General features: G+C 38.5%; 2 protein-coding genes and 1 long non-coding RNA gene across 3 annotated transcripts; all 3 read right to left on the bottom strand.

Moving 5' to 3' along the window:
- Nucleotides 1–70: 70 nt before the first annotated feature.
- rpl7l1 (ribosomal protein L7-like 1) lies at nucleotides 71–4,694 on the bottom strand. The gene is made up of 6 exons (XM_033990476.2): nucleotides 4,650–4,694; nucleotides 3,697–3,805; nucleotides 3,233–3,396; nucleotides 2,439–2,576; nucleotides 2,255–2,364; nucleotides 71–798 (listed from the first exon to the last, which is right to left on the bottom strand). Exons 1-6 carry the CDS (start codon nucleotides 4,661–4,663, stop codon nucleotides 590–592), a joined length of 744 nt encoding a protein of 247 aa, XP_033846367.1. The 5' UTR covers nucleotides 4,664–4,694; the 3' UTR covers nucleotides 71–589.
- Nucleotides 4,695–5,684: 990 nt separating this feature from the next.
- On the bottom strand, nucleotides 5,685–10,108 carry LOC117392471 (CAP-Gly domain-containing linker protein 1-like). Its single transcript, XM_055232403.1, has 11 exons — nucleotides 10,056–10,108; nucleotides 9,774–9,969; nucleotides 9,389–9,592; nucleotides 8,993–9,196; nucleotides 8,721–8,897; nucleotides 8,547–8,641; nucleotides 8,369–8,463; nucleotides 7,102–7,234; nucleotides 6,516–6,823; nucleotides 6,410–6,448; nucleotides 5,685–5,800 (listed from the first exon to the last, which is right to left on the bottom strand). The coding sequence occupies exons 1-11, from the start codon at nucleotides 10,106–10,108 to the stop codon at nucleotides 5,685–5,687; spliced, it is 1,620 nt and encodes a 539-aa protein (XP_055088378.1).
- Nucleotides 10,109–10,877: 769 nt separating this feature from the next.
- On the bottom strand, nucleotides 10,878–11,841 carry LOC129457412 (uncharacterized). Its single transcript, XR_008649244.1, has 4 exons — nucleotides 11,804–11,841; nucleotides 11,647–11,730; nucleotides 11,451–11,556; nucleotides 10,878–10,987 (listed from the first exon to the last, which is right to left on the bottom strand). It is a non-coding gene; the product is annotated as an uncharacterized LOC129457412 (long non-coding RNA).
- Between the last annotated feature and the right edge of the window lie 233 nt (nucleotides 11,842–12,074).

The raw sequence follows: 12,074 nt of genomic DNA, 5'->3' as shown, positions 1-12,074 counted from the left end.
AGACCTTCAGCAGATGCCAAATGCTGTGATACAGTATTTTTAGGGGACTTTAGGGACTCAAAGTACTTTTGGAAAACCAAGTTTAACCAAATTTATTATATACCGGTAATTGAAGGCATACCACAGTGAATGATTTGTGTATTTGTTTTCACACAGTCGCTTTTGTCAGTCATTTTAGGCATTACTTTATTGTATAGAACCATGGCTACTAATATTAAAGGAATTGTCATACAGATGTTCCATACTTTTATCCTTTGATAGTCCTGCTAGATGCACATTGGAACAAAACACCAGCTTGACATCTGATACATTGATACATTTTTGCTGTTTGTAATAACTATTGAGAAATGGATTGGAAGTTTTGAAAAAATCAGTTCAGAAATATGTTCCCTTGGAAAAACTGTCATAACAACAATCACAATCTGTCACTGTATCATTTCAAATCATATGCATCCCACACTCACGATGGAAAAATTCTACAGACAAATTGTACAATTATTTTACACATCCAGAACTGGGGAGAAGCTGGATAAGTCAAAATGTCTTTTAATAAAACTGAACAAATAAACTGTCCAGTTTGCTAAGGCCTTTAGTTTAGCTGCCTGATGATGCTGTTAATGTCCACACCGCGAAATCCAGGTGCTCCAAGGTCTTTGAGGAGCCCTGCCTTGTCCCTTGCCGCATGCCTCGCCACGGACAATTTGAAAGGCTGCAGGAAGTTGTTGGCAGCACGAAAACCTTTTCCAACAGAGTAGATCTCATGAATGAGGTCCTCTAAACAGATGATCCCATGATGACCTGGACAACACATAAAACAATCACAGGTCAACATAAAAAATGTATACAATATTTGGAGTACAAAGTCTCGCCTAAACCAAGGCTTCTTCAATCACAAATATGTGAGCACTGTTGGGAAAAGGTACATTTGATTCCAAAGTCTAAAACTGGCCTATGGGGTTATTTCATGAAGCAACATTAAAGCCGGGGCCTAGCATGTTTTGACAGTCCATGTTTAGAATATCCTTAGTGGCAGCAAGTTGCCTTGGTAACATGCACCCAAATACAAACCTGGTTAGTAAATGTAGTCCACACCTGCATCAAATCACCTGTCTTCATTAGAGACGCAATACACACCAAGCAGGTGCAAATAATCAAATAGTTTATCCTATCATTTGAATGACATGATCACAAGCTCTTCAATTCTTGTCATATGTATTGTTCTTTGAAATTAATTTTAATCAGTGACAATGTTTAAACAGTGATAAAACATGCCTATATTTTGTTCTGTAATTGTTGGTTTGAGGGGTAAACCTTTTAATATACATTATGCTTTTCTTGTTTAAAACTGCAGAACGGAGAAGCCCCAACTCTCCATAGTGGCATTTCACCGTAACAAGCAGTGGATTGTCATTTATGTTTTTATAATTGAACCTAACAAGTATTACACAGTCATTTATCATATATATGCAACTAACTGCAGGGCTGTGGGTGGGGATAGGGCACATTGAAGACTCAAATACAAGATTTTCAAACCTACATGAATCAGTCAAAATACAACTTTGAATAAGCTAAAGATGCATGACCACAGTTGTAACAAGGTTAAAAGATTATTAAAGTAGATTTTTACATAGTACGTCTCCTTTAAAGTGGTGTGGTGTTGCTTTTGCACAAGCAGACATAACACTGGGTTCATAGGGCTGTACCCGGCTGGGCCCTGCAGGGGAAGGCCTGGCTACCTGACGCTCGCCGTCGAGCAACCACCCCAAGCCTAGCTCCAGGTGGGGCCCTGGTGACGCCAATCCGGGTGACGTAACAGGCCTTGATGTGGTGTTCATCATAAAGGGTTTCTGAACCGCTCTTAATCTGACCTGTCACCTAGGACCAGTTTGCCATGGGTGACCCTGCTGTGGATGACCCTGCGAGGGGCACAAAGCTCGTAATAACATAGCATCATTCAGGTGCTCAAACCTTTCCACCACATTAAGGCTACTGTGTGCCCTCTCTCTCTGGCTCCCCTCTTGTTTAGTCTGATAATAACAAATACATCACAATAAACTTTGAGGTCATTATTAGTTGTTTTGTTGCTTTATTAATCGGGCCTCCTGAGATTCACAGCAGCTTAAACCTCTGACTTGATCACCATTGTCATTCAATCAACGCCTGAGCCTCAAATTGCAGCAAAGGCCTGAGCTGGTTATGCAAAGTTAATGGAATACCCCCTATGACCTATGGATGGGAGACTTTAATATAATACCCATATGCTGCTCGATGAAGGCGTTGTCTGTCAAGGGAATCCTTTTGCGGCCGATCCTTGCCTGTCCCCTTTTCAGAATAAGCTCACGGACAGACTTTAAGTTGGGGTATCTGGACAAAAAACACAGACACTGGAGGCAATGTTTTTTTATATTTAGACAATTTCACAGTTGATTGGCACTCACCCCCATGCTACATATGGCTCAACCACCTTCAACATGGCTGCTGAAGTTTTGCTGATTTTAACGAAGGTCCCACTGAAGATCTTCCTTAATCTCAACATCTGAATTACTTTCATAACCTTGGCACTCACTCCTTTAATCCTAGCAAAAAATTCAAAATAATTTCACAGTTGGCTAACTGTAACTGTTTAACAGTCCATCTTATTTGTAAAAGAAAAAAGGTCATAATGTGTGGTGCATGAGTTGGTGATATCTGGTACATTGCTGGAAACTATTAAGGAAGGAACGTATCAAACCTTTATTAAAAATATTTTTAAAAACTCTTCAACTTTAGACTTTACTGGACATCATAAATCAACCTGAACAGTCATTCATTATGAAACCATCAGAGCCATGACTCTAAACTCATAAAGCTATGGCAGACATGTGCAGGATAACCTTCTGTTCAAATTTATGGAGGTCTAGAACAAGAATATACAGATAGCATTTCTTATTTGGAACTTCCAATCACAGCATCTTATTTGTAGCACAATCTCAGTAAAGTAATCCCTCAAATATCCTAGTAACATTCAGAACAAAATCTATAGAACTTCTTTTACCTGAAAGTGTTTTTTGTTTGTTTTGACAGACAAGGATGTCAGCCATCTGGCAGAGCACTGTTTAAAACTTCAATGCCTATCATTAACTGCTACTAACCTCCAGCAGGAGATGTGGGTTACACTACAAATGTATGTACTTTGGATTTTCCATTTTGGATTTTGCACCCAATAAAGCAGATAGTCCAGAAAGATACTCACTCTCTTATTCTTACAACAAATGCAAGCCTGTTTGTTGCAGGTGGAAGAACCGTAGCGGTCCTGAGCTCAGTTCTGCGAAGACGACTTTCATCACGATGTTTCTTGTGGCTGTCTTTTAAAAAGTTTTCCAAACGCTTAAATTTCAGGGGTTTGCCTTTTGAAAACTTAAAGACAAAAAAAAGGAGTCTGAATCATGCTTCACCACACAATGGACATAAAACCTTGCCATGAGTCCACTTTTATCTTCTATTTTTAAAATGTTTTGTATTGTGTTCGTAATATGTTGTTCTAATCTGGAATGTTTGCAACTGTACTGTTTCTGATGATTACTAAAATGTACTATCACTGATGTACAGAAAGTATGATTTCAGAAATAAAAAAATGTTTATGATCTTTGCCATATCACAGCTAAGAAATAATTTAAAGGAAAAACATTTTTGAATATAAATCCAAAGTGAACAGACCTTTCTTTTTTCAAGCAGAGCGAGTTTGGCTTGTGTTGCTTTGACAGCCTGATATGCCTTCCTCTTTTTCAGCAGATACTCTGGAACCAATTTGATGGCCTTTTGAGATCTGTTATAGGTTCATCACAGACACAAAGGAAGAATTCATGTCAAGTCAAAACATTTGACTAAAAATAAAATATAAGTTATATCTGGCTAATTCTGGTACATTTACAGAAATGTTCGTTAATGTACACTGTTAAATGCCTGTCTACTATTCTACTGATTAAAACGGAAGCATTACAATTCACATAATACATTAAATGCAAGTACGATTAATTTTTAACAAGTTTGTACAATGTTTTTAAGCTAATACACAATTCAGTAATTAAGATGGAACATATTCCCTACCAAAGTAATACACACTATACTCTCTATAGTTAACATACTAGGCAGATGTTTGAGCTAGTGCGTCAAGGAGGAAAACTGTAGATGTGAAGAGGAATGCACGACCCGCGTATAGTTTTTACTGATAAAAACAAGAGCATTATTTGCGCATCTATACATTTCAAGATATTTTTGAAGTGCATTCATAACCCTATCCATACCCTTGCTCGATCTCAAAACCAGGCCGTAATAATAACAACCATAACCTTACAACTCAACAAATGTGGGAACATGGAGCAGAGGAGACAAAGACTTTATATATATATATATATATATATATATATATATATAGTTCTAACTCGCGTGTGATCATAGAGCTGACCCCGTTACAAACGCATACTCGGATCAGAAACGAGTCAACACTAGAAATTCTAGTTTGTTGTGATTTATATGAACCACCCACTAATGAAAGTTTAGTCGATTCAGGTTGTCATGTAATTATCAGATGCGCTGAAATGGGCAAAAGGAAAAGAAACGGCAAATGAAATACTGGATGGTTACAGATTAAAAAACAAACGTGGACTTACTCAATTTCAGCCATCTTTACAATCTGTGTGGACGCGTGAATATGACGTCACGTTTGTTACGTTCTGTCGGTGGTAGACTCGTTAACGCCGCCTACTGTCTTGAGGGATGAACTTGAGGATCACAGGGTTGAGTATCCAAAAATTGTACTGAACCATCTCTTCATAATAACATCACTCAAGCAGAAGTACAAAGTAATAGTTTAAGAAATTACTCAAGTAAAAAGAGTATTTTCGAAAAATTCTATTCAAGTAAGAGTAAATTACTTGTGCCAGGGTGTAACAGTTGATTTATAATTTGAAGTTAGTGCGATTGGAAGGACAATCACACTAACTTCATAAATAATCCACAAAATCTGGTATTTTCAAAGGACATACCCAACAATGCGGAAAAAACTCAGATCTGAAGGAATCATACAAGAAACAAATGTTAATCATTTCACAACATCAAAATAAAGCTTTTATTATTTGTAGACTTAAAGTGGGAAGTCACCAAATCTTTTATACGAGAGTACCGTTACTTCAATAACAACATTCAAGTAGGAGTAAAACCAAAAAAAAACACAACTCCATTTAATACCATTTATTTAAAGTTCCTCAGGTAAATGTAAATTGGATAAATGTAACCGAGCACAATATATACAACATAATATAACAAATCCATTTCATGTTGTAAATGAAAAACTTTGTAGTTTATTGCATACACATGATTTTTACTCTTGCCTGTTACAAATGCATCATCAAAATCTGAAAATGCAGTTTAAGCCGTTTTAGTTGGATTCACACCATGATGAATCTTAATCTGTTGCATTTCTGCTGCTTGTAGATTTGTGTGGTTGATGAAATCGACATGGTTTGATTTCATAATTATGTAACTATATTCTTTGCCATCTCCGTGAATGACTGCCAGTGCATCCTTAACTATGAGCACTCACACTTTGTTAGTGTTTTAGATGCAACACTGAAATGATGACACCTTACCGGGTAAAAAACTTTATTGCTTTAACTAAAAAAAAAACAAACCACAAACTAAAAATATTACTTCATGCTAGAATAGCAGCAATGTCCTATTGTTTTTTTGCACATCTCTTCCTCCTTTGGAGACATAGGCCATTTGAGCCAATCTTGTTTTACATCTGCGCCATTTTCTGCAACTGCAAAAGAACATATGCTCATTAGTGTATGTTGTAAGTGCTAAACAAAGATACACCATCACTAATCAACAGACAACTGTACACAAGTGAATCTGAGTGGAAAATGGTTCAGTTTGTGATGGGGGAGATGTTATTTGGGGAGGAAAATTAACATGCATTAATACAGACTGCACACCAACCACACCCACAAAACATCCTCTGGGGTAAAATGGTTGGGAACCATACTGACCTAGAGACCCTCATAACATGTGGCTCCTACATAAGCTACTGGCTTGTTAAAGTATACAATGCTCTGAAGGGCACAATTTACAAGAATTAGTGAACATGGTACATTAGATAGACAGAGGCAACGGCCACTATAAGCAGAGCAGAAATCACCTCCATGAGAACAAAATATAAAACTGGCAAATTGTCTGTAATCTTGTTTTCCTGCATATGCCCATGTGTGATTTCCATCCTATGCAAAACCAGTACTTTGTTCCACAGCATGTTGGGCTCTATGCATTAACCTGACCTCAGTGACCTGTGTAGGTGTGTTTTATTGTGCTATAGTTATACCCATGAAAGGGACCATAATGGTAAAATGATTCATGTCCCATTAACTTTTACCATGCTCTGCCTCTGTAGTCTCAGGAGAATGAAATACTTCTGTTAAAAAAAGAGCACAGTTGAAAACATCTAAGGTTGAAGACACTCATCTGCTCTGAAGTCTCACCTGGAGGTGTCCCAAGGCAAGAGTTATCGAAGAACTGCTTTGGACAGTTTCTAACGAGAAACTCAGAGCTGCTTCCACCGTCAAAGAACCTGCTTTTAGGAGAGTTGAGGAGCGCCAGAGCTGGAGAATCCAGGGCCTTCCTAGGGGAGCGCAGATTTTTCCTGGGAGAGTCACATCGGGGTCGTTTTGGAGGGCTACATTCAAAGCCTGGCTGTAGCTCCCTATTGGATTTGGTCTCAGCCTCACTCTTCATCTTGAGGGCACGGTGCTTCCACTTGCCAACCTCAGCCTGCAGACTGGTGACCAGGCTGTAAGAGCAGGCCTATGTCAGACTTATGTTTGCTGGAAAGCTTTATGAAACCTTTGTGAATTTAAATATCTAATAATCATAATGCCAATATTTAGTATGCATTGCATGATATATTGAATTCAAATATTGGTCTACTCACTCTGTGTAAACACTATAATATAGTAGTGTAGATATACTATATCCATTTTCCTACAATTGTTTGACAAACAAAGCTCACTGAAGGTGTCAGTGTGTTGTAGTAAATTGTCAGAGGTGAGGAGATTTTGGTGATGTTACCTCTCCAGCTCAGTGATTCTCAGTTTGCGTTGTCTTGCTTCCTCCTCAAGTTTGCCCTTTTCCACAAGCACACTAGTCTGGACCACACCTTTAGGCTGAACCAGGCGGGCATGAAGAGCCTCCCCTTCCAGATCTGCAACACAAACATCCAACCACAGTCTGTCATTCATCTTGCACAGTAAAAGGTTAGTGTGGTTTGCATCTAGAAGTCTTTCAGAGAAGCCTCTTTCCATAAGGCTTACTACTTGAGTACGTGAAACACTTTGTATATGTGTGTATTTTTTGTTTCATATTTAACATCTTTAGTGTTTTACCTAATTTGTACTTTGGGACTAAGGTCTGCATACCACTACCCAGTCTATATGATGGTTTCTTAATTCTTAGTTCAGTTATATCTTAGCATAGTGTACTGGATCTCCCAGTCAAATGGATCTGTTGTCCACTGTCTGATGCATATTAGACCAACTGCTTATCCTACGTTCCAAGAAGTGTTTTGGCCTCGTGCTCCTTTTAACAGGCCTAAACTCACTTTCTGGTGCATGTAATTCTTATCGGTGTGGCATAAAAATGCTGTATGTACTGACAATGGTACAGCTTAGGGCAAGATGACTCAGAGACAGGCAGCTCTTTACAACTGTGCGTACAACTGCTTTAATAAATCACTCTTTAATTCTCAGTTCATTTTATTCTTTAGCTGTTTGATGTTTTTTTTTTGTTCTGTTAGCTGCCATGTTTGTTTTGACATAAAGGGACAGTTTCAACAAAGATGTGCATTTTAAATAAATGGCAGGAATATGAGAGCATTATTAGAATTGACATAAAAACAAATGTAAAGGGGAGGGCGTAAATGGGTCATACAGTATTTGTGTGTGTGTATATATATATATTATATATATAATATATATATATATATATATATATATATATATATATAATCTCATCAGGCGCCGTAGCTTAAATTTAAGTAACAACCAATTATTGCCATGTTTTAGATTTTATTGATTCTCAAAAAGAAACTTTTGTTACGATTCATGAAAAGACGTAAAAGCATTAAATCAAAACTATTGCTGTAACTAAGATAACATCAAGGAAACCCTGCATGATAAATAGAAATTATCATTGCCCAAAAATATTATAAAGACACTGAAGAAACTCTGCTTATGTAAATGAGTGACTTATGTAAAATGTAATGGATAAATGTAGATCTTAATATCGGTTGGCTCAAACTGAAGGAAATAGTCACATGTAAACATGTTTGTGTTCTTACAGAAATCGTCTTTCTGCTGCTGCGATCGGAGGGTTTCTTTCAGCTTTCTGAGCGATGTCTCCTTTCCATCTAAAAGCGATGTCAGCGTCTGAATCCTGACACAGGCAAACAGACGTTGAGCGTGTTGAAGAACTACGGTAAGCATGAAACTGCCAAACCACAGTAATGGAGAACATACTCGTGCTTGTACTTTCTGATGATGACTGGAGCTCCATTTTCCAGTTTGGTGATCTTACTGTTAAGTTTTGCAAGTTCCACAACATCAGAATTTCTCTGTCAAACAAGGACAAAAATGAATTTAAAGAAATGAATTCAGCTGTCAAACTGCTGTCCATGCAGGCAGGCTCCTCACCTCAGCCTGTTGTAGTTGGGTGCTGAGCTCTTCAATGGTGCGCTCCCTCTCCTGGAGCTTTGCACAAGTGTCTTGCAGCTCTGTCTGCAGCAGCTGAGTGGCTTCTTTATGAGTAGAAACTTGATACTCTGCTTTGATCTGGGCCTTTTGCAGCTCCCCTTTCTCTAAGTGCAGAATCTGCAAATAAGATATTTCCCAGTGGTGTACATCTGACTGAATTTGGTGAAGTGCAGCTGCTGTCAAGAATACAGGGTGAAAGGTGCCAGACTTACCTCAAGATGGTTCTGAGCAGTGTGAAGCTGAACTAGGAGGTTCTGATGGTCTTCTATGAGAGACATCTCTGTTTTGAGTGGTGCTCCCTCAAGCCCATGTTGCAGAGTGTACCTTTTACTCTTCTCGTCTTCTAACAGAGCCTGTACCTGAGCAGCCTGCTGACTCAGCTCTTTCAGCAAGCCACTGTGTTCCTCTGTGACGGCCTGTATACACACAAATAACTTTAGTAACACGCATTGTTTAATTAAAGCATGTTTTTTGTTGAATAGTTGAAGAAATGAGACAAACCTATGACTGTACCCTCAAGTCAGCTACTGACATAATACCATTCTAATGCTGCTAGTTGATTGCACCCAAAGCAATTTCCACACTGAAAACTATCAAAAGGCAGATACCTTGAGAAGGCTGTTCCTTTTCTGAAGCAAAGTGGTACGAAGCTGCCGCTCTGTGTCCAGGAATGAGTCCAGTGCAGAGACGTCTACAGACTCTCCATGACAAATCTCCTGGAGCTTTGTCTCAAACCTTTCCTTTTCTCTGAACTCAGCAGAAAGCTCACTGCGGTGTAAGTCCAAAAATCTATCCAAAGTACTGTCCATTTTCTAGAGACAGATAAACATTTTTGTTAAAAAAAAGAAAAAAAAAAAAAAAAAAAAAGAGGCAAAATAAAATCAGGTAATATAAGAAAGTTTTTTGTCATACATTTTAGGTAGAATAAAAATTGCACCTCCAGTTGCAATAAAATATGAATGTTTGAAAACACACACCTCAAGGTAAACCTGCCCTCTTCTCCAGCACCTCTTTCAGCCTCATTTTCCACTGCGACACAAAGTCCATGTCCTTTATGGAGTAGCTTGGTGCATGCACTCTGCACAGTAGGATATCCTGCAAACGCCTCTCCTCAAACACAGTTAAGTCCTTCTCTACCAGCTCTTTCGAACAACTGTTGGTACCTGGGGGTATACTTCTGCAGATTCCCCTGAGAACAACAATTAATTTTGATGAACTCACCTGTGTTGTGTTTTAGCTTCCAATGGAAGCATGAAAAAGAGGCATCATACTTACAGCCATGATAGTCCAGCTTTGAAGCGCTTGTTGACCCAGATGATTGATCGCATGAAAGGAATCAGTGGTGCTTTAGGCCAAGTAGCTGAGGCAGGATGGAGCCTCGAAGACCTTGGATTTAACTTTCACAGATGCACCATTTGAAACAATTTTCTTCAAACCTCTTGAACTTCTTAAATGACTTCTACAATTGATGTACAAAGGCTTTTTTAAGCATCATGAGACTAAGTTCTAAGCAGAAGAAAATGATGTGGGATCTTTATACCTGAAGGTGCAGAGTTGACTCTTCCAGGAGTAGAGACAGTGGGCCCTCCCCCAGGGGGAGAGCTGAGCTGTTCTCTCAGACTAGAAATAGTCTGGTTGGCTTTGCTTAGAAAACTTGTGCTTCAGTCTCCTTCTTCCTTGACATCTCCAACTCCTTTTTAAGTAGCTTCACCTTAAACAAGTAAATATTTCAATGCGTAAAATATTTTTGAAACAAAAAAAAAATAAAATTATACAGCGATAGTAAAGCTCAGCTCAGTTTGTCAACCCACTATTAGCAAGCAATAAGCAATTTTTTTTTTTGCCTAAAACATGGGGCTTTTGTCCATGCGCCCTGGTTGATAAACGCTGTCATCTGTAAGGGTTCTTTTGGGAATTATTAGAACACAAAGAATGAGCTGATAAGCATGTTGAACAAATGGGATTTGTTTTCTGACTCATCAGGCAGCTGCCATGCTTTCCTGGAGCTAGGTTCTTGTAAATGTTTAGTACCTTCTCCCCACTGTTGTCCAGGAGCTGCTGCTTCTCCTGTGTAAGTGTGTCCCAGAGCCTGCTGGTAGCTGCTTTCTGTCCTCAGTGAGAGAGCTCAGTCTGGACACAAGTTTGTCCCTCTCATCTGTGGAGCAGTCTGCCTCCACACTCTGCAGTCTCTCTGTAAGACTCTGAAGCTGGTCCCCAAAAAAAGAAGTTAGCCCTAGTAGTCATATATCAGCATTTTTCAAATTCAACTAAAGTCCTTTAGTGGATTAATTCGGCCAATGGAGTCTTTTAGTCAACCAATTGCAGTGTTGTTATTTTTTTAATATTTAGTTTGATTTAACCAACTTTATTATTATCATAATGCAGAAAAAGTAATAAAGCATAGAAACTGACATTTTGTTTTGCGATTATCATGGCCAAAATAAGTGGGATTAATGATTATATCATAACGATTCAAGTTTCTGACAGTTTATTAATATCCATAACATTTTTTATTATAATTTTAATGTTACAATAAGTTGCATGTTTGAACAACTTTTATATAATTGTACTTGATTATCAAAAAAACTACGTTCTAGCAGAGAACATTCCTGTCCCCCACGAACAATTATGTAGACTTTATCTTTTTATCCCTACTACAGAGCCACTCACCTGTTGGTTTAATGAGCTGTGCTCCTGAGCTAGCTCATCATTTATTCTCTATCTGTTCACACAACTCCTCCTGAACTGATCTCAAGAGCTCCTGCTTTTGTGAAGTCTATAATTATAATAATAAAAAAAGTGAGAAAAGACAATCAAAAATAATTTTAAAAAAGTGTAACATTAGAGTTTCCAAGTGTGTTCTCACCATTTCCATATTGTTGTGCAGATTCTCTTCCAGGCGACTCTTTTCATCTTTGACCTCATGGAGGGAAGCATTTAATTGAGAAACCTATTAACAGATATGTAATATGTATGTAGTTTAGTTGAGTGTACTGGGAGTAGAGCAACAAACATATTCCTACCATCTCCAAGTTGGTGTGCAGCTCTTTCTCCAGATGGCGCTTCTGCTCTCTGACTATCTGCAGAGATTCATTCAGCCGAATAATCTGCTGCCCGACAGGATGTCAGTAAATAAAAAGTACGCCACACACAAAAAAAAAAAAAAAATGTAGTGACTCCTGGGGTGGGTGTTGTTCTAACCTCAACTTGTAGCATTTCCATCCTGTTGTCCAGGAACTGCTGGAGCTGCTGCTTCTCCTGTGCAAGTGTGTCCAGAGCCTGCTGCAAGCTGCT

The sequence above is a fragment of the Periophthalmus magnuspinnatus genome, chromosome 24 (assembly GCF_009829125.3).
Source record: "Periophthalmus magnuspinnatus isolate fPerMag1 chromosome 24, fPerMag1.2.pri, whole genome shotgun sequence".
Taxonomy (NCBI): domain Eukaryota; kingdom Metazoa; phylum Chordata; class Actinopteri; order Gobiiformes; family Gobiidae; genus Periophthalmus; species Periophthalmus magnuspinnatus.
This window is presented reverse-complemented; position numbering and strand designations above follow the sequence as displayed.